Source organism: Mustelus asterias, chromosome 17 (genome assembly GCF_964213995.1).
Source record: "Mustelus asterias chromosome 17, sMusAst1.hap1.1, whole genome shotgun sequence".
NCBI classification, from domain to species: Eukaryota; Metazoa; Chordata; class Chondrichthyes; order Carcharhiniformes; family Triakidae; genus Mustelus; species Mustelus asterias.
Genome location: NC_135817.1, coordinates 85,793,605 through 85,821,061, shown reverse-complemented (window position 1 = coordinate 85,821,061; position 27,457 = coordinate 85,793,605). Strand labels below are relative to the sequence as shown.

Below are 27,457 nucleotides of genomic sequence, written 5' to 3'. Positions count from 1 at the left end.
TGGTTTGGTAAATTCATTACATCGTACGGGTTGTCTGGAACTGTACACTGTTGTCTGAACTCTATAGCACAGAGGGAGCTTTCTGTATCTAATCCCGCTCTGTGCATGTCCCAGGAGTGTTTGATGGGGACAGTGTAGAGGGAGCTTTATTCTGTATCTAACCCCATGCTATACCTGTCCTGGGAGTGTTTGATGGGGACAGTGTAGAGGGAGCTTTACTCTGTATCTAACCCCATGCTATACCTGTCCTGGGAGTGTTTGATGGGGACAGTGTAGAGGGAGCTTTACTCTGTATCTAACCCTGTGATGTACCTGTCCTGGGAGTGTTTGATGGGGGACAATGTAGAGGGAGCTTTACTCTGTATCTAACCCCTTGCTATACCTGTCTTGGGAGCATTTGTTGGGGAGGGTAGGTGGCTGTTTACAGGAAGTGCGAGGAGGAGCGGACATCCTTGGTGGAGTGAAGACAACAGCGAACAAGATGTAGTCAGCCTGAGTGGAGTGAGAGGCGCGTGTGGAGTTGCAGGTTGGTAGTCACTGAGCTGCAGAGGTGCAATGTGTGGAGGTTCTGGACAGTGAGGATAATATACTTGAAACACTAACAAGCTCTGAGGGGAGCTGATGTGAGCTGTGAACAGTTGTAATGGGATTGCCAACTGACTGTGTTTCTCTTGGCTGAAGGAAAATGGAGACTGCGATGACTTCAGCCGAAGAGATTATTGTTCTTGGATGACTGATTATTGAGAAAACGGGTTTTGAAAAGAGAAGACGTTGCTAAATACAAAAGTTGTTTTTGGCATTGCATGATTTACATTTACTGTAAAATATTGCCAGTCTAGATGAAAGACCCTTGTCATCTCGTTCCCCGGTTCAAATGTGCATTTTGTTCGATGCTTGGATGTTGTTTTTCTGTGGAGGTATAATACAGCAGCAGATTATTTTTTCTGCCTGTTTTTCCCTTCTTTTACTGCTCTCCTGACCTGTCACTGATGGGATACTGTTAAACATCTGGTCCTCGGTACTTCATCCCGGTCCCTATTCTTTGTGTGTGGGCCTATGGGCAAAGGCAACAAGCTTCACGTAAGAAATCCTGCCTCTTCAGAATGCCCCAAAGCCAATGATGTACTTTTGAAGAGTATTCAATGTTGTAATGGAGGAAAGCCAATTTGCACAAAGCAAGTGGGAGCGGCATGGTGGCACATTGGTTAGCACTGCTGCCTCACAGAGCCAGGGTCCCAGGTTCAATTCTGGCCTCGGGTGACTGTCTGAGTGGAGTTTGCACATTCTCCCCATGTCTGCATGGGTTTTCTCAGGTTGCTCCGGTTTCCTCCCAAATTCTGAAAGATGTGCAGGCTATGTTGATTGGCCTTGCTAAATTGACTCTTAGTGTCAGGGTGATTAGTAGGGTAAAGGTGTGGGGTTGTGGGAATAGGGCCTGGTTGGGACTGTGGTCAGTGCAGGCTTGATGGGCCAAATGGCCTCTTTCTGCTCTGTAGGGATTCTGTGATTCTATGAAGCTCCCAAATAGACAATGACCTGATAATCTGTTTTTGTGAAGGTGACACTAGGGAGAAACTCCCTGGTCTTCTTCAAAATCGTGAACTTTAACCTCCAGTTGAACATTTAACCTTGCAGCCCAATGTTGACACTTCTGACAATGTAGCTCTCCCACACTGCTGGCACTGGCAAGATTATATACTCAGATCTAAGGCGTGCGCCCTGAGTTGTAGCATTGAAGAATGCTACCACTTTACCACGTTGTTACAAACTGTTTGTCTGCAAAGGTCTTAAGAGAACTAACCCTCTCCTCATCTGCTCACTTGGACACACTCTCACCAGGGAATGTGTCTTCTTGTTAATACTCTGAGTACTAAGGTGTCTCCTCAAGAACTACTCCACAGCCAGGTGTCAGGGAACACAGATCTTCATTCAGTCCACTTGCTCCACACTCCAAACATTGACTGCCCGTTCAGGGTGGTTCCCAACCAGCTCACCCCACATCTCAGGTCACATGACCCATTCCCTTAAAGGGGCTAAGCCCCACAATACATCACACTTCTGTCCTTTCCCAAAAGCCCAGAGACACCACAACCACTCCAGGGCCTCAGCTATGGATTGAGCGCTAGCCTGGAACCAAAAGGCTTGAGGTTTTTTTTGGATCTGCCTTTTTGGACAGTGACCTTTCATCCTTCCCCTGGTTTGCAAAGGTCCTGTGCAGGCTAACTCAGCAGCCACTAAGGAAACGGCGCAGTCGCCTGAAAATAAACAAGCGCAAACACCAGACAATATCGGTGACCTCAAAAGCAAGAGAGGCCAACAATTCAAAATGCCAAGTGGAGAGGGCTGCTCCTTGCTTTCATTCAGTCGCAATGGCAGTAATCTGTGAAAGAAAGCGCTCAGTGCTGGATTCCTTTAGTCAGGCAGATTCAAACAAGTGTGAAGTTTCTTCCCACTGCACTTCACCCTCTCAAAAAAACCAGAAGGTATTAATCATTCCGGTTTAAAAGTGGTTTATTCAAGGCGCTTGACGTCGCTGGTAATTTGGCTCCTCCGTCCTGCCCCTGTTTTGTCTTTCTAAGTAGAGTCTTGGTTGCGTGACCTTTTCAGTGAAAGGACTTCATGGGACATTTTGAAAGGGGCTTTGAAAGGACAAAATTAAAACAAAAACGGGGCTCAACAACAGTGTAGAGGAGGGGAGGGGGGGGGTAAGGGGTCAAGGGAAGGGGGGGGCTAGAGGTCAAGGGAGGGGGGGGTGGTGGGGAGGAGGAAAGAGACTGACGTAAACAACAGAACAGCAAATTTGAACTGAGACGGGTGATTCATGACCGATGCTGCTTTGCCCTGAGAATCGTGCTCAGTTGACTTCACTTCACATTCATTCGCATAGTAAATCGAATCAACCCTGCTCACTTAGCAACAGCACAACTTTGAGGAGGAAGACAGAGGGAGCTTGCATCCATTAAAGTCCTGCCCTCTTCCCGATTCCCTAAGGGTTCTTGGTAGATCAGTGGCAATAATCAAAAGATTTCAACTGACTCCAAAACAACACGAGAATGGGGTCGTTTTAGTTTAGTTCACATAGTCCGAAACCATGAAGAAGTTTGCAGGAAACTGTCTCTCTCCAGCGCATTATCCACATCTTTAAGTGTGTCATTCCGATTGAATTACTTTGAAGTGTATCGGCTACTCTTACGGAAGCTGACACAGCAAGATCCCACAAACAGCGACAAGATGAGTGACCAGAGGGGAGATGGGGAAAGGGGAGACAGTGGCATTGAGTTGTAATCCAAAAGTTTCAACTAATGGTCCAGCCACATGGGTTCAAAAATCCCACCACGGCAGTTGTGGAATTGAAATTTAATTGATAAATCTGGACTATAAGTAATGGTGACCATGGCAACCATTGACTGTTGCATGGAACCCATCTGGTTCACCAATGTCCTTCAGGGAAGGAAATCTGCCATCCTTACCCGGTCTGGCCTACATGTGACTCCAGAGCCACAGCAATATGGCTGACTCTTATATGCCCTCTAAACCATTCAGTTCATGGGGAATTCGGGATTTTGCCTTGCCAGCAATATCAAGAACAAAGAACAAAGAAAATTACAGCACAGGAACAGGCCCTTCGCCCCTCCAAGCCGACCATGCTGCCTGTCTGAACTAAAACCCACGACCCTCCCGGGGACCATATCCCTCTATTCCCATTCTATTCATGTATTTGTCCAGACGCCCCTTAAAAGTCACTATCGTATCCGCTTCTACTACCTCCCCCAGTAGTGAGTTCCAGGCACCCACCATCCTCTGTGTAAAAAACCTGCCTCGTGCATCTCCTTTAAACCTTGTTCCTCGCATCTTAAACCTGTGCCCCCTAGTAATTGACTCTTCCACCCTGGGAAAAAGCTTCTGACTATCCATACCCTGTGAAAGAATAAATACGTCTGTATTGTTTCAGTGAATGCGGTTTGGGGAAGACTATTAGCTCGGATGCAAGAAAATAACCCACACCTCTTCAAAATGGGATGGCGAATGTCCATCAGAATAGGCAGGCTGTGCAATCTAACGATAATCACCATCAACATTCTGGGGCTTTATTCTGGCTAGAAACTGAACTGGACCAGCCAAATGAACACTGTGGCTGGGCAGGTCAGATGCTGGAATTCTGTGGTAACTCCCCTCCTGATTCCCCCAAAGCCTGTCCACCATCTACAAGACACAGATCAGGAGTGTGATGGAATACACTCCACTTGCCTGGATGAGTGCAGCTCCAACAATGCTCAAATGCTCAACACCATCCAGGACAAGGCAACCCCGCTTGATGGCATCTCATCCTCCACTTTAAACATCCACTCCCTCTACCACTGATGCACAGTGGCAGCAGGGTGTGCCATCTACATGATGCATTGCAGCAACTCACGAAGGCTCCTGACATAACGATCCAATCTCTACCACTGAGAAGGACAAGGGCAGCAGACAAATGGGAATACCACCACCTGGAGATTCCCCCCGCAAGCCACTCACCATCCTGACTCGGAAATATATCGCCATTACTTCACTGTCGCTGGGTCAAAATCCTGGAACTCCCTCCATAACAGCAGTGTGGGTGTACCTACACCTCATGGACTACAGTGGTTCAAGAAGGCAGCTCACCACCACCTTCTCAAGGGATTTAGAAACAAGCAACAAGAGATTGCTTTGCCATGATGCATACATTGGAGGAATGGATAGTTTTTTTAAAATCCTGTAAAATACAGGATGCTTTGCTCTCAGTGGCAGCATTTCTTACTCCTGAGTCAGGGGTTCAGGATTTAAAGACTCATTCCAGACAGTCATAGCAGAAAATGGAGATCAGATTCTAAATTCTGGATTCCTTGCATCCTGGAATTTAGGTGCTCATCTATCCCTCATTGTTTGTGTTGTAGGAGCACATAAATCCCTCCAATTATACAAAACTAGGCCATTGTCATTTACAGAGAGGGAGGGTGTGTTCCAGGCATGGGTTTAGGGTTAGTCAGGGTCGGGTTTGGGCTAAGTACCTGGCAGTGATGTTTGGATCCTGGATTAGGGTTGGACAGTGATTGGGGTTCCGATCCTGGAACAGATACGAGCAATCCTTTCAGTGCTGTAGCAGGGAGATAGCTCAGGAGCTGAAACCCTCATCGAACCTTCAAGCTCAGGGATGGGAGAGCTATCAACTAACAGCTGAGCCATGAAGTAAAACTATCCAAACTGTGAAGTTCCTCCCAGAAAGGAAAACACCAAAATACTTGACACTAATGACAAAAAAAAGGAAATGCTCTCTTCAGGAGTAGGTTCGAAAGCATTCTTTCTGGTTGCATCACAGCTTGGTATGGCTCCTGCTCTGTCCAAGACCGCAAGAAAATATAAAGGGTTGTGAATGTCGCCTAGTCCATCACACAAACCAGCCTCCCATCCATTGACTCTGTCGACACTTCCCGCTACCTCGGAAAAGCAGCCAGCATAATTAAGGACCCACGCACTCAGGTCATACTGTCTTCCACTTTCTTCCATCAGGAAAAAGATACAAAGGTCTGAGGTTACGTACCAATCGGCTCAAGAACAGCTTCTTCCCTGCTGCTGTCAGACTTTTGAATGGACCTACCTTGCATTAAGTTGATCTTTCTCTACACCCTAGCTATGACTGTAACACTACATTCTGCAATCTCTCCTTTCCTTCTCGATGTACGGTATGTTTTGTCTGTATAGCGCGCAACAAACAATACTTTTCACTGTATACTAATACATGTGATAATAATAAATCAAATCACGCTGAGATTTTGTATTAATATACGATGCTTGGATCTTGTGGGGGTTAATCTAATGAGGTGCAATGGAATTCCAGTAGTTCAGCAGACACAATGATGGAACCAGCAGTGTGCCTTTAAGGTAAAATTGCAACAGACAACTGTTTGGTTCATTGGAATTCTCATCTTAATAATTACACAGCTCCTGTGAGTAATTCATCTCAGAACAACAGAGAAAATGTCCAACCCAATTTGCTTATGAAATGACTTACGTCAAACATTTCTTGCAGCCTATCGAAGCACTTTCATGCAAATCTATCTGTGTGATCGAGAGATTCTCTTTCTCGCCCACAATCCCCTCCCTCATTCATAGAATCCTACAATGCAGAAGAAGGCCATTCGGCCCATCGAGTCTGCATCAACTACAATCCTACCCAGGCCCTATCCCCGTAACCCCACATATTTATCCTGCTAATCCCCCTGACATTTGGGTCAACTTAGCATGGCCAATCAACCTAACGCGCACACCTTTGGACTGTAGGAGGAAACCCACACAGATAAGGGGAGAACATGCAAATTCCATACAGACAGTGACTCGAGGCCGGAATTGAACCCAGGTCCCTGTCGCTGTGAGGCAGCAGTGCTAACCACTGTGCCATCATGCCGCCCTGGGCTTTGAGTCAGAAGGTTACGGGTTCAAGTCCCACTCCACATATGTGAACACGTAATCCACGCTGACCTTCCCAGCGCGGTACAGAGGGAGTGCTGCATCATCAGAGGTACCGGATTTCAGATGCAACATCAAATCTGCATGGTGCCAGTTCTCCAAGTGGACATTAAAGAACCCCGTGGCATTATTCAAAGCGAAGCAATGAGGTTGGGGAGAGTTACAGACCAAAGAGATCTAGGGGGACATGTTCATAGCTCCTTGAAAGTGGAGTCACAGGTGGGCAGAGTGGTGAAGAAGGCATTCGGCATGCTTGGCTTCATCGGTCAGAACATTGAATACAGGAGTTGGGACATCTTGTTGAAGTTGTACAAGACATTGGTAAGGCCACACTTGGAATACTCTGAACAGTTCTGGTCACCCTATTATAGAAAGGATATTATTAAACTAGAAAGAGTGCAGAAAAGATTTACTAGGATGCTACTGGGACTTGATGGATTGAGTTATAAGGAGAGGCTGGGACTTTTTTCTCTGGAGAGTAGAGGCTGAGGGGTGACCTTATAGAGGTCTATATAATAAAGAGGGGCATAGATAAGGTAGATAGTCAATATCTTTTCCCAAAGGTAGGGAAGTCTAAAACTAGAGGGCATAGGTTTAAGGTGAAAGGGGAGAGACACAAAAGCGTCCAGAGGGGCAATTTTCTCACACAGAGGGTGGTGAGTGTCTGGAACAAGCTGCCAGAGGTAGTAGTAAAGGCGGGTATAATTTGTCTTTTATAAAGCGTTTAGACAGTTACATGGGTAAGATGGGTATAGAGGGATATGGGCCAAATGTGGGCAATTGGGAATAGTTTAGGGGTTTTAAAAAAAGGGCAGCATGGACAAGTTGGGCCGAAGGGCCTGTTTCCATGCTGTAAACCTCTATGACTCTATGAGGTTTTCGCCCATGTCCTGGACAACATTTATGTCTCAAACAACATCACCAAAAGATAAAAATGATCTGGTGGTGATCACACTGCTGTCTGTGGGAGTTTTTTGTGTGGAGATTGACTCTGCATGAAACGCAAAGACTTCAAACAATGATTTCATTGGCTGTCAAGCTCTTTGAGATGTCCTGCACTCCTGACAGGCACCATGACAGTGCAAGACATACTTTATTTCTCTCTCTCTCTAACTTTCTTTCTCTCTCACACACACACATTAGAGGAAGTCCTGAGCACTGCGCGAGCTTATAGTGCCCTCTGAGAGACTATCGTGCCAGAGCTCAGAGAGACAAACGTGATGGCTGTTTCTCAGGACAAGGTACTCGGGATCTGTAAATCTGCAACCCAGCACGAGTTAGCAGGGGAAAGGATTGGGGAGTGGTGAGAAAGAGAGAAATGAGAAAAGAATGTGTGGAAAATTAGCATCTGACTTTGGACTGAGTGGAGTGTTCGCACTGACTGACCTGATTTATAGCAGCACATCAAAGAGACTGAAAGAGTTATTATTATCCATGCTGTAGCGACTGTGAAGTACAGAAAGACAGATTAGTTTAGTCCAGAGATCCCTCTCTCATCAGCTTCAGGATGCCAAGACACAAATTAAGGTGACAGCACAGCATCAGGCGCAAGTTAATAGCAGCCCCAGAGTTGGCTGATTGCTGGGCGATGTGTCATTAGGCAGCCCCGCTAAAGTAATCTGAACTCTTTAACACTTTTGTGGAAGTGCTCCCAGGAGAAGAAGGGCCCTGTCTGGCTCCAGTGATGAATGTTTGTCGCACTGACAGATGTTGTCTACAAATGGGAGCCGATGCCCTCCACTTGTAGAACATACAGAGCATTTGAAAGAACTCCCATTCTCACTCAGATCCTACTCTGAAACTTTGGAGCCATTCTCCATGTTACGACCGAGTTTAACCTGGCAACTGGTCCTTCTGCTGTGCTCACTGACCAACGCTGGCTCCTAATCCGCCAAGGCCTCATCTTTAAAATTTTCACCCACATTTCTCCATGACCTCACCCTCGCCTTTGTTCAGCTAAGCTCCCCCTGCCCACAACCCTCCGAGATATCCGCACCCCTCTATTTCGAATCACTTCAACAAGTTGATTTTAATTGCTTCAATTAATTTCTTTAGCCTTTGGCAACCTGGGCCCTGAACTCTGGGCATTTTTCCCTCAGGCTGGAACTTTCTGGCCCATCATGCCGGCAGGATCTTCCAGTCCCGCCAATGGCGCACCCATACAGCGGGTTTCACAGCAGCGAGGGCTGCATTCAACGGGAATCGCCATTGACAACGGTGGGAGCCGGCCAATGGTGGGCCATCTCCGTCTGCTGCAAAACACGTGATGGGTTGCGTGGAAAATCCCACCCTCAATCTCTCTGCCTCCCGCTCCTTCTTTATGATGCTCCTCAAAACCTTCCTCTTTGACCATGTCCTGTCTTCAGATAATTTTAGGTGGGTCAGTGTCCAATAGCATTGGGTAACACTTTGAGAGGTTTTACTATGTCAGAGGTGCTTTATAAATACAAGTTGTTGTTATCACAAATATTTCTTTCTCACAGAACTTCCTCCTTCCAAGCCAGTATCTCCCCAGTCAAGCATTCTTCGTGCGTGAGCCACAATGCTGGCTGGCTATTTGAATATGGGGTGTTTCACTGTGACTGCACCCAATCATGTCCTTTCCCAATGCTCATAAAAAACCTTCCAGGCAAGGGCTGATGATGGATAGTAAATCCGGTGCAGTAATCTAATTCATTAAGGCTCCCCCCTCAATTCTTAAACCGTGCACTGGTTGAGTTGAGCTGATCTAGCACCCTCTGGAGATGGAAACTGGAACCATACTGGCCTCTATGCGTCAGGTTCTCACTGACTGGACCACTGGAGCCATTGGCAGAGCTTTGAGATGTGAACTTACGATTGGAGAGCCTTATGGAAGTTCACTCCCAAAGATGTCTATCTGTCGGTTTCCTGCCTGAGGAATCAGCCATGACTCAGCCTCTTACTGCAGAGAATTGTGTAGAGATATAAGGCTGTTAGCGCACCTTGCAGCCTTTTTGTTTTATTCATTCGTGGGACATGGGCATCACTGGCTGGGCCAGCATTTATTACCCATCCCTAGTTGCCCTTGAGAAGGTGGTAGTGAGCTGCCTTCTTGAATCGCTGCAGTCCATGTGCTGTGGGTTGGCCCACAATGCCTCCACACATTGATTTAGAGGCTTCACCTACTGGCATCTTCCAAATCCACAACCTCTGCCACCAAGGAGGACAAGGGCAGCAGATGCTTGCCACTGACACCTGCCCAAGGGCAATGAGGGACGGACATTAAATGCTGGCTGAGCCAACAGCACCCACGTCCCATCAACAGAATATGAAAGAAGATCAGCAGACATCCCGCCCCTAAAATCTCTCCCTTCGTCAGAGCCTGAGGTCACGAGAATGCAACCATGCGTCATCCTCAAAGAGATGGGCCTCATAAACCATTCGCCTGCTTTTAATTTCATGCCTGCCCATTTCTGTGTCACTTTGCATTAACCATGAAAGTAATCTTCTCAATGTGTTACTTTTGATGACAGAAGAGATTTTTGAATTGTAGGCTTGTGACAAGAAAAACTGCTTGATATACTGTAGCCTCCACTTAAAGAATGTTTAGAGTCAAAGTCATAGAGGTTTACAGCATGGAAACAGGCCCTTTGGCCCAACTTGTCCATACTGCCCCTTTTTTAAATTCCTAAGCTAGTCCCAGTTGCCCGCATTTGCCCATATCCCTCTATACCCATCTTACCCATGAACTGTCTAAACGCTTTTAAAAGACAAAATTGTACCCGCCTCTATTACCACCTCTGACAGTTGTTCCAGACACTCACCACCCTGTGGGTGAACAAATTGCCCCTCTGGACCCTTTTGCATTTCTCCGCTCTCACCTTAAACCTATGCCCTCTAGTTTTAGATTCCCCTACCTTTGGGAAAAGATGTTGACTATCTATCTGATCTATGCCACTCATTATTTTATGGACCTGTATAAGATCACCCCTCAGCCTCCTATGCTCCAGAGAAAAAAGTCCTCGTCTATCCAGTCTCTTCTTATAACTCAAACCATCACGTCCTGATAGCATCCTGGTAAATCTTTCTTTCTACTTAGAATTACGCAGGCCAGACTTCTACACTCTCCCTGACCCCAGCGGGATCTGAGGCTGGGGTGTTGGGGGCAGGGGGGGAGCAGGGAGAAGGAAGAGAATTTCCTCTCCTCAGATGGTTGAGAATCTTTGGGATTCTCTACCTCACTCATTGAAAATATTTGACATGGGCAGATTGACACACCTTTGCACTCTAAGGAGTTAAGGGATGTGGGGAATGGGCAGGAAGTTGGAGCTGAAATAGAGGATCACCCATGATCTTACTGATTGGTGAAGCAGGCTTGAGGGGCCAAATGGCCGACTCCTGTTCCTCATGTTCATATGCTCCCCTTGAGCCTCCAGTTCATCTTTTGTTTTAATTTCTTTCATGGGATGTGAGTGTTGCTGGTTGGACCAGCATTTATTGCCCATCCCTAATTATCCTTGAACTGAGTGGCTTGCTCGGCCATTTCAATTTAGGTTTAAGTTCATTTATTGGTGTCACAAGTAGGCTTACGTTAACACTGCAATGAAGTTACTGTGAAAATCCCCGAGTTGCCACACTCCGGCGCCTGTTCGGGTACACTGAGGGAGAATTCAGCATGGCCAATGCACCAAACCAGCACGTCTTTCAGACTATGGGAGGAAACCGGAGCACCCGGAGGAAACCCACGCAGATACGGGGAGAATGTGCAGACTCCGCGCATACAGTGACCCAAGCAGGGCATCAAACCCAGGTCCCTGATGCTGTGAGACAGCAGTGCTAACCACTGTGTCACCGTGCCGCCCTCAGAGTTGCTGTGGCTCTGGAGTCACATGTAGGCCAGACCGGGTAAGGACGGCAGATTTCCTTTCCTAAAGGACATTAGCGAACTGCACCGCCTTTCTGAAAGAACATCCCACTTAGGCCCTGGACATTTACCATGGCTAATCCACTTAACCTGCACATAGAAATACAGAAACGAGAAGCAGGAGTAGGCCATTAGGCCCTTCGAGCCTGCTCTGCCATTCATTTTGATCATGGCTGATCATCAAATTCAATATCCTGATCCCCCCCTGGAACTGATCAATAAGCACAAGCAACTTAGATAAACACAATCTGCCCTTACCCATGCTGGCTTGTGTTAAATAACCCACACTTGCCAAAGTGATTCTTAATTTTGCCCGGCATTTTCATTCCTAGAAGCTTCCCCACCACCGAGGTGAAGCTAACTGGCCTTGAGTTGCTGTCTTATCTTTACAGATTTTTTTTAACATTTGCAATTCTCCAATCCTCGGACACCAACCCTGAAAGAGTGAAAAATTATGGCCAGTGCCTCCGCAAGTTCTACTCCCCCTTCCCTCACTATCGTCGGGCGCACCTCATCCTTAAAGGGCAGCACTGTGGCACAGTGCACTGCTGCCTCACAGCGCCAGGGACCCAGGTTCAATTCCGGCCTCGAGTCACTGTCTGTGTGGAGTTTGCACATTCTCCCCGTGTCTGCGTGGGTTTCCTCCGGGTGCTCCGGTTTCCTCCCACAGTCCAAAGATGTGTGGGTCATGATAAATTACCCCTTAGTGTCAGGGGGAACTAGCTCGGGTAAATGCATGGGGTTATGGGGATAGGGTGGGATTGTGGTGGGTGCAGACTCGATGGGTCGAATGGCCTCCTTCTCCACAGTAGGGATTCTATGATCCAGTCCTTGTGCCTTTTTATATTTAAGTAAAGTTGATGGAAAACCTTACGATCAAATTTAAGGTCTTCAAATGTCTGCATTACCTTCTCTTTCACCGTGTTTTCTTGGGAAGACAGATACAAAGACAGATTAATCTAAAACTTCAGCCGTGACCCCTGCTTCCATCTGTGAATCCACTTGTTGATCCCTAATCAGCCCCACTCCTTTCTTTTAAACCACCCTTTTACTATTTATATGTCTGATATATTTATTTCGCCACGAGGGCTTAGATCCGATGTAATCAGATCAATTTCAAGCTTACAGTGAAATAATATGGATTATTTTTCTCTTGTTAAAATGTCATCTTTAACTAAATCAATTCATGGTTTGAACAGGAGCCACAGACCTTTCAACGATTCTGACTGGGCTGGGTCATCCTTCAGTCTGCTTATCCTGGTAAAGGAGAGAGGAGATGGGAAGGAAGGAGTGAGGAAAAAAAGGGGATTGAAATGAAAAGGATTGGAGAGGGAAGAGTCTGGGAAGGGAAGAGGTGGGAGAGGAGAGGAAGGAGGAGGAGAGGGGAGGGAGGAGAAAGAATGGGAGGAAAGGAGGAGAAAGGAGAGATGAGGAGATGGGAGGGGAGTGGAGGAATGAAGAAGGGAGGGAGTGAGAGCAGAAGGAAGGCGCAGAATGACGAGGGAGTTGGAGGAAGGGGAGGGGATGGATTTGGAGAGGAGGAGAAAGGAGAGGGAAGAGATGGGAGGAGTGGAGCAGTGAAGAGGGGACGGGAGGGGAGGAGGGGGAGGTGAAAAGGTGTGAGTTGAGGAGATGGCAGAGGAGGGGAGATGGGAAGAGGAGGGGGGATGAGAAGAGAGGGGATGAAAGAAGATAGGATGCGAGGAGAGGGGAGGTGAGGAGATGGGAGGGGAGAGGAATTGGGAGGAGAGATGGGAGGAGGGGAGGGGATGAGAGGAGAGGGAGGGGTGGCAAAGATAAGAAGAGCAAACAGAATAGCAGAGCAGAGGAAATGAGCAGAAGGAAACTGTGTTCAAACAGGCCTCTGCTGGCTGAACATTGCATTAGTATTTCAAACGCCCTGACGGGTTAAAGTGCTTTGGACAGGCAGGTCTCAGTGGCAGCAACCTGGCCTCCAGCAGCGAGCTGAGAGCTTCATCGCTACAAGAGTGATGTGGAATGATGGGTCCAGGTCCACTTTGTTACTGCTGTACCCTGAACTATCATTAACCCGTTGACATGAAGAGTCTTGACATAATCTGCCCTCCTCAGCACTCATCTCACTTCCTTCTACATTCCCATTTTTGCGCTCAATACTGTAATTTCTTATATAAATAGCTGCATTTCTGAATCAGGGACTGAAGGCTTCTTAACCGCCGTGGGACAATTACAATACTTAAAGAGAATCCAATGACCCCCGATTTACTTGCAGTGTGTGGAAAGGAAATTGATGATTATTGAACCTTGACCGAGCTATTGGCAACTTTAGTTACATATCTTTTATGTCTATTTCTTCACCCGGTCCACATCTTACTGATCCCCATGCCCCCTCTCCCCCCTCACTCCCCTCTAATGACACATGTTCAAGTCCCACTGCAGAAAGTCAAGCTCAGAATTCAGGCTGACAATCACAGTGACAGTACTGAGAGTGTCATACTGTCAGAGGTGTCAACCTCTGGATGAGACATTTGATTTGATTTGATTTGATTTATTATTGTCACATGTATTAGTATACAGTGAAAAGTATTGTTTCTTGCACGCTATACAAAGCATACCGTTCATAGCGAAGGAAATGAGAGAGTGCAGAATGTAGTGTCACAGTCATAGCTAGGGTGTAGAGAAAGATCAACTTAATGCACGGTAAGTCCATTCAAAAGCCTGACAGGGAAGACTAGGGAAGAAGCTGTTCTTGAGTCGGTTGGTACATGACCTCAGACTTTTGTATCTTTTTCCCAACAGAAGAGGGTGGAAGAGAGAATGTCCGGGATGCGTGGAGTCCTTAATTATGCTGGCTGCTTTGCCAAGGCAGCAGGAAGTGTAGACAGAGTCAATGGATGGGAGGCTGGTTTGTGTGATGGATTGGGCTGCATTCATGACCTTTCGTATTTCCTTGCGGTCTTGGGCAGAGCAGGAGCCATAGCAAGCTGTGATACAACCAGAAAGAATGCTTTCTATGGTGCACCTGTAAATGTTGGTGAGAGTCGTAGCTGACATGTCAAATTTCCTTAGTCTTCTGAGAAAGACCATTGAATTGAAGCCCCTTTTTATACTCCTGCCCCGCCCCCCTCTCGAGAGTGGATCCAAAAGATCCCATGGCTATGACTGCAAGAGGAGCAGGGGAATTCTCCCAGGTGTCCTGGTCCATTATATAACCCTCAATCAACATCATTGAGAAAGAAATTTTCTGGTCGCACTTTGTTGGATCTTGCTGTGTCTCGTACCCACCTGTGCCTCTCCGCCCACCCGCACTCACAATGGCCAGTCAGGCGGTGGGTAACGCTCAGTGTGGCATCACCAGTCCATGCGCAATCACCTGGGGTATCAGTGAAGGTGCCGCAATGGGCCACAGAGGGCAAACACCCAGCCAGGAATTCGAATTGCCGATCGGGACTGTGCCGTAGATAACAGGGGCAATGGGAGGCCAGTTAAAAGGAGGCGAGGGCATTGCGACTGATGGTTCTGGGTAAATGCCATACTGTCAGAGGGGCCAACCTTTGGGTAAGATGCCAACTACAGTATTAAGGATCAGTCAAACCCCACAGCTAAAGCTGTGAACTCAGTCATAATTCAAAGTGACAATGAGGCTATTGGCTAGTTGTAAAAGCCCGGTTGGTTCACAAATACAAAAGCAACATGCCGCAGATGCTGAAAATCTGAAATAAAAGCTGAAAATCTGCGGAGAGAGAGAAACAGAGTTGACGTTTCGGCCCAATGACCTATCACCAGTTCCGATGATGGTCATTGGTTTGAAACGTTGGGCGGGATTTTCCGGCCGTGTTCACCCCAAACCGGAAAATCCCACCCAAGGTCAACGGGCGCCACGGTGTCACAGTGGTTAGCACTGCTGCCTCACAGCACCAGGGACCTGGGTTCAATTCCGGCCTCGGGTCACTGTCTGTGTGAAGTTTGCACGTTCTCCCCGTGTCTGCGTGGGTTTCCTTCGGGTGCTCTGGTTTCCTCCCACACTCCAAAGATTTGCGGGTTAGGTGGATTGGCCATGCTAAATTAGTGTCAGGGGGATTAGAGGGTACGCAGGATGGGAAAATTGCTCCCTGTTAACTCTGTTTCTCTCTCTCTACAGATGCTGCCAGATCTGCCGCGTATTTCCAGCGCCATCTGCTTTTTTTTTGGTTTGCTGATATCCCTTCAGAGAAGAGAAGCTGCCGTCCGTACCTAACCTGGGTCTATACGTGACTCCAGTTTGGCGCTCAATGTTTTTCACTCTTGGCTTTGACATAAAGTTGTTAAAAATAAAGCACTTTTGAAAAGGCACAGGCCCCATCATTCCCCACTGGGAAGCAGCCTCACAGCAACCAAAGGTGGGCAGTAAAGACTGTACACCAGTGGCCAATATTCCCGTCCCTCCAGGGTCTGACTACTCACCAGGGAAAGAACAACTTATATTTCTATCGCACTGTGCACAACCTGTGGAGCGTCTTGCAACCAATGAGATACTTCAAAAGTGTAATCCTTTGTTGTAAGGTCTAGTTTTTAACATCACTTTTGCAAAGTGATATCTCTGACGGTGTGGCACTCCCTCAGTGCTGGACTGGGGTTACCAGCCTGCATCGCCACAGCCTCAGGAGTGGGGCTGAAACCCGTGACCTTGCGATGCCGAGATGAGTATGTGACCCTGTTGAGGTAGTGGGGAAGGGGGAGGGTGTGGGGGGAGCAGACAGCTGTTTGCATTAAGCAGGCTGAAGGTCCAGATGTTACTCGGTAATTAGGTGCTTTGCTCTTGACGGAACAAAGGCTTGTGCATCCTGCTGTTGGGAAGAAGAGATCGTTTTGTCGGAAGGGTAGGGGTAGGGGGAGGGAGAGGGGAGGGGAGCGGAGGACATTGCAGAAATGCTTCGTTCCTCTTTCACATCCTCTGGTGTAACTTTGCATCATGAGGGTGACGCTTCACACAATCGAAAGAAAAGGTGATCCGTAAAAGATAGAATAAATGATGTTGTTTCCTTGTCGGCTTTTCTGGCCAGCTAGTTAATTGCATTTGTTTTGTACAAACAATTCAGTACATTAATTACATTCTGTAGCACAGAACCTACTCAGATCTGAGTTGTCAGTTTCACTGAGCTGTTTAATTGCGTTCACTCTCTATCCCTCAGCATGTTCCTTTCCGATATATTAATGAATAATTAAAGCTGTAGCAAGTACGGTTAGCGTTCCAGTTTTCCTCTGCCCATTAACAAAGTGTGATCGACATTCAAATATTAAATTAAAAAGAATGATGAATGGTCCAATGGCAGGACATTATCTGCCGGATGACTCCTTTCACCTCCCATCTTTCTGTGTAGAGCAACCTCGTTTCCTCCACTGCCTCACAGCGCCAGGGACCCGGGTTCGATTCCCGGCTTGGGTCACTGTCTGTGCGGAGTCTGCACATTCTCCCTGTGTCTGTGTGGGTTTCCTCCGGGTGCTCCGGTTTCCTCCCACAGTCCGAAAGACGTGCTGGTTAGGTGCATTAGCCACGCTAAATTCTCCCCCAGTGTACCCGAACAGGTGCTGGAGTGTGGTGACTAGGGGAATTTCACAGTAATTTCATTGCAGTGTTAATGTAAGCCTACTTGTGACTAATAAATAAACTTTAAAGACATTAGCACCAACCCTCTGTTTAGTTATCAGCGCCATTAAAGAGCAAAGCATGTATCTATGCAATGTCTATCCCCACCAAGGATGTCCCAACGTGCTTTACACTCAATCGTGTCCTTCGATGTGTCGTCATTGTTGCAGCATGAGGAAAATGGGGCAACCAATCTGCATGCAGCAAGCTCCCACAATCGGGGTACATGGCCAAATCACCTGTTACAGTGATGTTGGTTCAGGGCAGTCAGATCTCATTGAATCGTAGAATCCCTACAGTGCAGAAGGAGGTCATTCAGCCCATCGAGTCTGTACTGAGTCTCCGAAACAGCATCTTACCCAGGCCCTATCCCTGTAACCCCAGGTATTTACCTTGCTCATCGCCCTAACTTACCCATCTTTGGGCACTAAGGGACAATTTAGCACGGCCAATTAACCTAACCTGCACATCTTTGGACTGTGGGAGGAAACCGGAACACCTGGAGGAAACCCACGCAGACACGGGGAGAATGTGTAAACTCCACACAGACTGGAATTGAACCCAGGTCCTTGGCACTGTGAGGCAGCAGTGCTAGCCACTGTGCCACCTTTGTGCCATCATGCCACCCTTATTCCTTCCCTCAGTTCTTACAAATAAGGGCCAAGGGATTGTAAGCACTCACTCAAGAGGGCTTCATCTAAAAGGATGGTGCCCCCAGCCCTGCAGCACTCCCTCAGCATTGCATTAAGGGAAGTTGGCCTGGACTCTGCGTCAGGAATAGGGAGTTACTGACTCAGAGCCAACAACATCACTTCAAAGCTCCTTCCAAGCTTCAAATGATTCTGAGCTAGCTAAGGCCTCCCCTTTTCCAGGCCTTCTCACACTGCTGAGAATGACATATTAAACCTTCTTCCCCTGGTGGTGGTACTGACCACCAGATTCAGATACCATCAGAGAACTTTCAGGACAACATGATATAGAAACATAGAAATGAGAAGCAGGAGGAGGCCATTCAGCCCTTCAAGCTTGCTCCGCCATTCATTTTGATCACGGCTGATCATCAAATTCAATATCCTGACCCCCCCCCCCGCTTCCCCCCATATCCCTTAACTCCTTTAACCCCTCGTGCCATATCTAATTTCTTCCTGTAATCACACAACATTTTGGCCTTAACTGTTTTCTGTGGTAGTGAATTCCACACATTCACCACCCTCTGGATGAAGAAATTTCTCCTCACCTCAGTCCGAAGAGGTTCACCACCTTTCGAAGGGGTGGTTTGAGATATATTCCCATAGTTCGGTATATTTCAGGCCAACTGGAGTCTCTGACTTACTCAAAAAAATATTATTTTGCCTCTCTTTTGCCAGACTCGTGGTTCAGTAATCACTGCAGATAAGCTGTCACACACCTGGGACACCATTCAAAATCATCTTGGATCACTGGAGAGGTGCTACCTCACCACCTGAGCCTCCAACATCTTTCTCTCCATCATCATCTTTCTTATCTCTCTTGACTATTATTACTGCACCTTTGAACTCCCTTTCCTTGACCTTCCTAAGGTCCCAATTCCTCCCCCCCATGACCAGTCGCTTCCCCCCACCCATGCCTCACCCCTCCCGACACTGCCTTACACACTCTTCCTCTCCACCACACCCTCAGTGTTTCTAAGCTGTGGTTAGTTCTGGGTACGGTGGTTTGAGAATTTGAATTCAGTTTATAAATAGATAATAGATCATAGAATCATACAATGCAGAAGGAGTCCATTCGGCCCATTTGAGTCTGCACCAACCACAATCCCACCCAGGCCATGTCCTCATAATCCCATGCATTTACCCTAGCTAGTCCCCCGACACGAAGGGGCAATTTAGCATGGCCAATCCACCTAACCTTCATATAATGGGAATAAAAAACTGGTATCGGCAAAAGCGGCCATGAGGCTGTTGGATTTGTTGCAAAAACCCAGCTGGTTCACTCATGTGCTTTCAGTGAAGGGACTGTGCCGTCCTTACCCGTAAGGTGGCCTACACGTGACTCCAAACCCAAAGCAATATGGTTGACTCTTAACTGCCCTCTAAACTAGCCGGACAAGACACGCCATTGTATTCAATCCCACCGTTGTTCAAGAAGATGGCTCACTGGCCCTTGCTTAAAAATTAATTATTTCATAAGATGTGGATGCCATATTTGTTGCCCAATATCTAATCACCTTTGCACTGAGCGGATTGCAAGGCCAGTCTTGACAGCGACCCTCACACTCTGAGAATGATTTTTAAAAAATAAATCGTCTCTGAATCCATCTCATTTTTTTTCAGGGACAGCAAACTTCTGGAAGCCCTCACCTCTCCCAGTCTTCCTCACCACCTTTTTTTATTCATTTGTGGGACATGGGCGTCGCTGGCTGGCCAGCATTTATTGTCCATCCCGAGTTGCCCTTGGAGGGCAATTGAGAGTCAACCATATTGCTGTGGCCCTGGAGTCACATGTAGGCCAGGCCAGGTAAGGATGGCAGATTTCCTTCCCTAAAGGAACCAGATGGGTTTTTCTTACAATCAACAATGGTTTCATGGTCATCGGTAGATTCTTAATTCCAGATATTTTTTCATTGAATTCAAATTCCACCATCTGCCGTGGTGGGATTCGAACCCGGGTCCCCAGAACATTAGCTGAGCTTCTGGATTTATAGTCCAGCACTAATACCACTAGACCATTGCCTCCCTTTGTAAAAGTGAAGAACAATTGGATACCAAGAGAAAATTAAGAGACAAGATAAATCCAGAAATAGTGTCATGTAACCACTACTCTTTTTCTTTATTCTTTGATGGGATGTGGGGTGTCACTGGCACAGTCAGCATTTGTTGCCCATTTCTAATTGCTCTTGAACTGAGAGGCTTGCTGGGCCATGCTGGTTAAGAATCTGGAGTCACACGTAGGCCAGACCAGGTAATGACAGCAGATTTCCTTCCCTAAAGACATTGTTTAATGACATTACCATGAAACCAACATCTGCCCCATCTTCCTCATTGACCTTGTGTGTTTCGTTTCCATTTGACCTGTGCTCAAGAATCCAATGGACCTTGGTTTCTGTCTTTAAAAAGAAAAAAACAAGGCCAGAACCTGTGATACAATGGGTGAAGAGGAGATTGTTTGAAGGTTACCAGCCTGAGGGTTCTGGAACCAAACGAGCTGCGATTTGACTGTATACCTCCCATTCATGTATGGGACACTATCAGGGAAGAGGAAAGAGATGTACAAGGGGAGATGAAAGAGGGGAAGGGGAGGAAGGGAAGCAGGGAAGGTGGAAGGCAGGGAGAGAGGGAGGCAGGGAGAGAGGGAGACAGGGAGGGAGAGAGGGAGGGAGTAAGGCAGGGACGGAGGGAGGGAGGGAGGGAGGGAGGGAGGGAGGCGAGGAGGCAGGAAGGGAGGTAGGGAGGAAGGGAAGGAGGGAGGCAGAGAGGGAGGGAGGGTGGGAGGGAAGGGAGGGGGAAGGGAGGAAGGGAGGGAGGGAGGGAGGGAGGCAGTGAGGGAGGGAGGGAGGGAGGCAGTGAGAGAGGGAGGCAGGGAGGGAGGGAGGGAGGGAGGGAGGGAGGCAGTGAGGGAGGGAGGGAGGCCGTGAGAGAGGGAGGCAGGGAGGGAGGGAGGGAGGCAGGAAAGGAGGGAGGGAGGCAGGCAGGCTGAGAGGGAGGCAGGGAGGGAGTGAGTGAGGGAGGGAGGGAGGGAGGGAGGGAGGGAGGGAGGGAGGGAGGGAGGGAGGGAGGGAGGGAGGGAGGAAGGGAGGGAGGGAGGGAGTGAGGGAGTGAGGCAGGGAGGCAGAGAGGGGAGGAAGGAGGGAGGGAGTGAGGGAGGCAGGGAGGGAGAGAGGCAGGGAGGAAGGGAGGGAGGCAGGCATGGAAGGAGGCAGGGAGGAAGGGAGGGAGGGAGGGAGGGAGGGAAAGGACTGGTGGAAAGCGAAGGGCGTAAGAAGGGGAAGGGAATGGAAGGATAGGGGAGTGGAAGAGAAGAGGAATGGTTGAGACATGTTGGGCCTTGTTGAAGATAAACAGTTTAACCACTGCACTGAGCACTGATTTAGAATCTGAAAGATCAAATTTACACACAATCGCAGTTCTAGCTTTCAGTGTCAGGCTGGATTAACCAGTCTTAACCATCAAGTGTATCAGCGTGGTTCGACTCTCTCAACTTTCAGTGCTTTGACTGATACTGCCTGTCCTCTTCAGAGTTCAGGAGAGATTCACTATTCAAACAGATGACAAAAGAGATTATTCTCTTCCTTGTACCATTAACTATTTCAAAATTGGTTAAAGTCTGAGTTGCAAGTATCACAGGTAGGAATTTCAGTTGATGTGTTAATAGATGCACTGAAAATAAGAGAGAATGGAATCAAATGCACCAAAGCTCTTGTCAAATGGAACTAACTTGCCGTTACCTCTTATAGCAGTTATTCAGATCCATAATGTTCAATGAAATACACATCAGATTGGGCTGATACCTGACTCCACAAACTATTCTCAGCCTCAGGTTGAGGTAGTGAGAGGCTCCCTAATCTCTTCCTCACTCTAAGACAGAAGGTGAATCAGGGATTTGACCCCTACACTCTCCCATTCCTCCTCTCATTCTTCTCACAGTTCCCCCTCTTCTTGCCCTTATAGAATCTATAGAACCCCTACAGTACAGAAGGAGGCCATTCGGCCCATCGAGCCTGCACCGACAACAATCCCACCCTACATATGGACTAGGGCCCATTTACCATGGCCAATCAACCTAACCTGCACATCTTTGGACAGTGGAAGGAAACCAGAGCCCCCGGAGGAAACCCACGCAGACACGGGGAGAATGTGCAAACTCCACACAGACAGTGATCCAAGCCGGGATTAGAACCCGGGTCCCTGGCACTGTGAGGCAGCAGTGCTAACCACTGTGCCACCGTGCTGCCCCTTCGTTCCACTCTTTCTCCACTTGCCTGCTATCCTCCCGCTAACTCTTTTCCTCCTCTGGCTGATTAAAGATTTGGAACAGATCGGACTGGATTTGATTTATTATTGTCACATGTATTCATATACAGTGAAAAGTATTGTTTCTTGCGCGCTATACAGACAACTGGAATTTGTAAAGGAGAATCAGTCGAGAAACTCTGCCCTCTGAGGATTTAACAGATGTGTGTAGGCTTTCACTGCACTCCATTGATCATTTCAAATCCCTTCTTGCATTAAAGAATGAATTATCTAATCGTTTAAATGAAGCACAGTGTCCGGTGCTGTGTCAGAGAACGTGGACAGAGTGGGTGATCATTGGGTGGTGTTGAGTTGACACATGTTCAGGCCAAGTGAATGATTTGAATTTAGAGGTGTTTATCCAAATTGCTTTGATCTGATTCTTAAAGAGGTTCATTTTGAAATTGTAGGAGCCCCAATACATTGCCTTTATAATTCAATAATCTTAGTGTTCGAGGAATGGTCTGGGACAGAGTTCAAAACCTCTTCAGTCCTTGGTGAGGCTGGGCATGGACTGGAGGAGGCAGAGGACTGATGGAGGGAGCGGACAAGAGCAGGAAGGGAACTGAGAGATGGAGAAGACTGGGGGAGGAAGGAGATGGAGGGAGAGTGGGGACAAAAGGAGAGACACACTGTGAACCCATAGAGTCCCCTATCCAAACTCTAACACACTGTGAACCCAGAGTCCCCTATCCAAACTCTAACACTGTCTACTCATATCATCACCTATCCAAACTCTAACACACTGTGAACCCATACCATCTCCTATCATAGAATCCTACAGTGCAGAAGGAGGTCATTCGGACCATCAAGTCTGCACCGACCACAATCCCACCCAGGCCCTATCCCCTTAACCCTATGCATTTACCCTAGCTAGTCCCCCTGACAGTAAGGGGCAATTTAGCATGGCCAATTCACCTAACTCACACATCTTTGAAACCAGAGCACCTGGAGGAAACCCATGCAGACACAGGGAGAATGTGCAAACTCCACACAGACAGTGACCCAAGCCGGGAATTGAACCCGGGTCCCTGGTGCTGTGAGGCAGCTGTGCTAACCACTTGCCACCCTATCCAAACTCTAACACACTGTGAACCCATATCATCCCCTGTATAAATGTTAGCCACACTGTGATCATGGGCACTGAGGCTCCAGCTTTTCTGGGAATTCCGGTTGGAGTGATGGGTTTCAGGATGAGCTTTCATGTCTGTCTGACCGACTGGAAGTCTGGAGCTTTCTGGGACTGGTCCCTCCTCTCATCAGCGCCTCACATCATCTCCCTATCGACCCACTCCAGATTTACACATACACACTCTCTCCCTCTCCCAGTCATCAGCAGAATCTCCACAAGCATTGCATTCCCACTCCCAGCTTTATCACCAGCGCTGCTCTAACAATACTGTTCAGAATATTCATTCCATCCAGCTCGATACACTCAGTGAAATATTGTCCATTGGCTCCGTTAGATTAAGAAAATAATTCACCATCAACTGTTACATTAGCACAAAATCATCCCAGCCCCCGAGAGACTGTGTTCAGCCTCATCTTCCTATTTCCAAAGTTGATCAAATGCTGATGGGAGCGCTTTGATTCGAGTATTCTGGGGGATAAATGCCGAGCATTTGAAGCTTCCCTGTCTGCGCTGTGGAAAAAGCACTTACTCTGAACTCAGCCACAATTACATCCCAACCTTACAAAAGCTCCAGGAGTTGCAACCCCTTACACACACTCACACTCTCACACATACTCTCTCACACATACACTCTCTCACACACACACACACTCACCCACACACACACTTACATACTCTTACACACACTCTCACACTTACATACACTTACGCACACTCACACTTACACATACTCACACTCTCACACTTTCACGTTCTCACTCTCACACACTCTCACACCCTCGCTCTCTCTCACACTTACTCTTTCTCTCACACACTTACACAGCCTCACTCCCTTTCTCACACACTTACACACCCTAACTCTTTCACACACTTACACACCCTCACTCTCTCTCACACACACTTACACACCCTCACTCTCTCTCACACTTACACACCCTAACTCTCTCTCTCACACACCCTCACTCTCTCTCACACTTACACACCCTAACTCTCTCTCTCACACACCCTCACTCTCTCTCAGTTATACACCCTCACTCACACACACTTACACACCCTCACTCTCTCTCTCTCTCACACACTTGCACACCCTCATTCTCTCTCACACACCCTCACTCTCTCTCTCACACACTTACACACCCTCACTCTCTCTCACACACACTTACACACCCTCACTCACACACACACTCTCTCTCACACACACACTTACACACCCTCACTCTGTCTCACACACCCTCACTCTCTCTCTCACACACTTCCACACCCTCTCTCTCACACACCCTCACTCTCTCTCACACACTTACACACCCTCACTCTCTCTCACACACACACACATCGGGTCAATCCCACAGGATTGTTATAGGCAGTTTCGTTTTTCAAAAAATAATCTTCTCTTTGACTGCATGAGGGAACCTGAATTCTTGCCTGAAGCGGAATGTTTTAAAGTTTACAGATTATACCGTCAAGGGCGAATTCATGCGGTTTAAACATCTGTTACACAGCGATATATACTTCAGACGAGAGAGAGAGAGAGCTTTTCAAGACTGTGTGTCTCACATTCTGGCAAAATCAAAAACCCCCACAAAGAAACAGAGAGCAGCACCCTGTCCAAACCCCCACATTCCCAAAGCTGGAAGGACTAGTGTGCAGAATAACACCGTGAGGAGGTCCAATTCCCCCAACTGAGAGAGCGAGAGATAGCACTCACCATAAACTTGAGAGGACACTAATCCACAGGCAGCCAGTAGATATGTCAGCAAGGCCATCCTGGCATCACTGCTGGCCAGGGGAAGGTTTGGAGGTGCGTCGGATTGCAGAGGCAACTTCCCAAAGAGAGAGAGAGGCACACACACACTCAGAAACAGATCCGAGGCAAAGACACAGAGAAATGTGTAATTTGTTGGAAGGTGGTGAGGGTAAATTAAGAGAGGCGGCGGCAGCAGCAGCAAGTTGAAATAGTTCCCCTAGCGACTGAAGGCAGGCAGTTTGATCTTCAGTGTTGTTCACAGTCGGTTTTGTAGCTGGGACTGGGAATAAATCAATCAGATAGAGAGAGGAGAGAGAGAGAGAGCTCTCGGTGAATGAACTCCTTCGGCAGGGCTGCGCGATGCAACTTTTCTTCCCAGTACTGGAGAGTGCAGCACACGCCGGCTTTGCTCGCTCCAATGTAGGGGACAGAAAGCACACCCACGCACACACACCCCCCCACACACAGAGACACCCTGGGTGTGATGTGCTCTCTCCCCCAACGCCAGGTCCTTGCTATTCATCAGAGTTTCGCTGAGATGGAGTGAGGATTCATTCTCAACCTGTGCCTTCTGGGTTCCATGTGGCAAAAGCTTCACAGTAATCCTCTCGCATCTCCTCCTCCAGTTGTGTGGGTGTGTGTGTGTGTCAGTGTTTGTGCTGCTGAGTGAATCCCTGTGACTTACTCTGGTGTTATCTGTGTGTCTGCTGCAATCTAGTATACACACACTGATGTGCTGTGAAGCAGCAGACAAACTGGAAATGACACAGGGAGAGATTCACACAACTTGGGGGGGGAAAGAAGGCGGGGGTGGGGGTGGGGGTGGGGGCGGTGGGGGTGCGGGTGGAGAAAGGAGTTGAGGAAAGGTTTGTGATCAACCATTCAACCAGAATAAAGAGACAAAACGACAGCCATTCAAAGGAACTGTAGCCGAGCGATCAGAGAATTACTTTGTAGGTCTCATTTTCAAATTCACCACAGATAGAAAATGATTTTCTCCCCTCTTTTGGCAGACTCTGTCCCCTCCCCCCCTGCCCCACCACCACCACCACCCGCTTTAATTTCTCTAGTTAATTACACCACTCAGACAACTCTCTGTACAGAGGGGCGAACTCGCACGCTGTATATACAAAGCAGTTTTAAATACTTTAAAACAAATGTTTCCATCGCCAATCAGTCATCCTATAAACTCCAAACATGTCAGGGTGCACTTAGACAAGTCCACAGCATCTCTCTCTCTCTCTCCCTCTCTGCCCCTACACTCTGCGAAGTTCACTAAAAAATACAAGTGACATTCTTTTTTTTTGCTGCGAACATTTCTTTTGTTTTGCAGAGTCTATCCGGGGAGGAGGGATGGATGCAATGTTGCTGATGGAATCCACTCCGTTCAGTGGGAATTGGAAGCTGCGATGGTGGCTGGAATTCCATCTGCCTTGTCTAGAAGTAACCCTCCCCTCTACAACACCCTCAGCTCCGCCTGCAAACCCCCCCCCCCCCTCTTTTCCATGTTCATTTCAGAAAGAACAGTGGCTATTTCATGCCATTAAATGATCTTCCTCTCTGATGGGGCGAGGAGGCTGGGGTGGAGGTCGAGGGGACCAGGAGGGTTTTGTGTTTGGGAGTGAACTTTGTCGGGAAGGCCAAAGATGAGATATGATGAGGAGATGCCGGCGTTGGACTGGGGTAAGCTCAAAGATGAGATAGACAGAGAGACGAACGTCACCAAAAGTCAGGCAGATCAATGTCTCTCTTTCTTGGTTTAAGGTTGCGGGGATTGTCTTGCAGAGAGAGAGAGAGAGAGATGGTAGAAAGAATTGCTCAGCCCCCTCTCCCCCTTGCTATGCTCAGGATACTGAATGTCAGTCTGCTCATCAGGGCACACTGCAAGTTATTTGATGGTCTGTCTGATTTGAGTACATCGCTCACACACAATGTGCTGCTGGGTTAATGAGAGGGAGCAGAGGAGAATGATGCTCTTGTCTTCAAAGAGGAAAAGGTCTCTGGCGCCTCCTGCTGATTATACTCTCTCTTTCTCACACACACACAGCTCCTTAAAACACACCTAAAATTTCAGAACAATGCCCTTCCTGCCCAACCCCCCCCCCCCCCCCCCCCCCACACACACACAATTATTACTCTTGTGCAAAAAGAAACTCAATTAAAAACATCATCGCAATGTATCAGTCAACAGTTTTCCAAAACAATTTTAAGTAAATATAACTTGGAGCGCCTTTCACAAACTCAGGACATCCCCAATGCTATTTCAGGCCAATGAAGTACCTTTTTGTTTGAAGAGTAGTCACTGTTGTAATGTAGGGGAACACAGCAGCCAATTGGTGCACAGCAAGCTCCCACAGACCGCAAAGTGATCATGGCCAGGTAATGTCTCCATGTACAGGAAAGAGATAGAGAATCTGGTGAACTGGTGCAATGACAATAATCTCTCCCCTCATTGTCAACAAAATGAAGGAGATAGTTATCGACTTCAGGAAGCGTAGTGGAGGACACGCCTCTGTCTATATCAATGGGGACAAAGTGGAAAGGGTCAAGAGCTTCAAGTTTTTAGGTGTCCAGATCACCAACAACCTGTCCTGGTCCCTTCATACGGACGCTA

General features: G+C 47.7%; 1 protein-coding gene across 1 annotated transcript in view; it reads right to left on the bottom strand.

Annotated features, from left to right (window-relative positions):
- Positions 1 to 25,161, bottom strand: part of robo2 (roundabout, axon guidance receptor, homolog 2 (Drosophila)) — a 530,474-nt gene extending 505,313 nt beyond the window's left edge. Inside the window, exon 1 of the mRNA XM_078233065.1 lies at positions 24,805 to 25,161. Coding sequence (XP_078089191.1) covers positions 24,805 to 24,862 — 58 coding nt within the window. The 5' untranslated portion in view covers positions 24,863 to 25,161. The remainder of the gene's footprint in view (positions 1 to 24,804) is intronic.
- Positions 25,162 to 27,457: the final 2,296 nt, after the last annotated feature.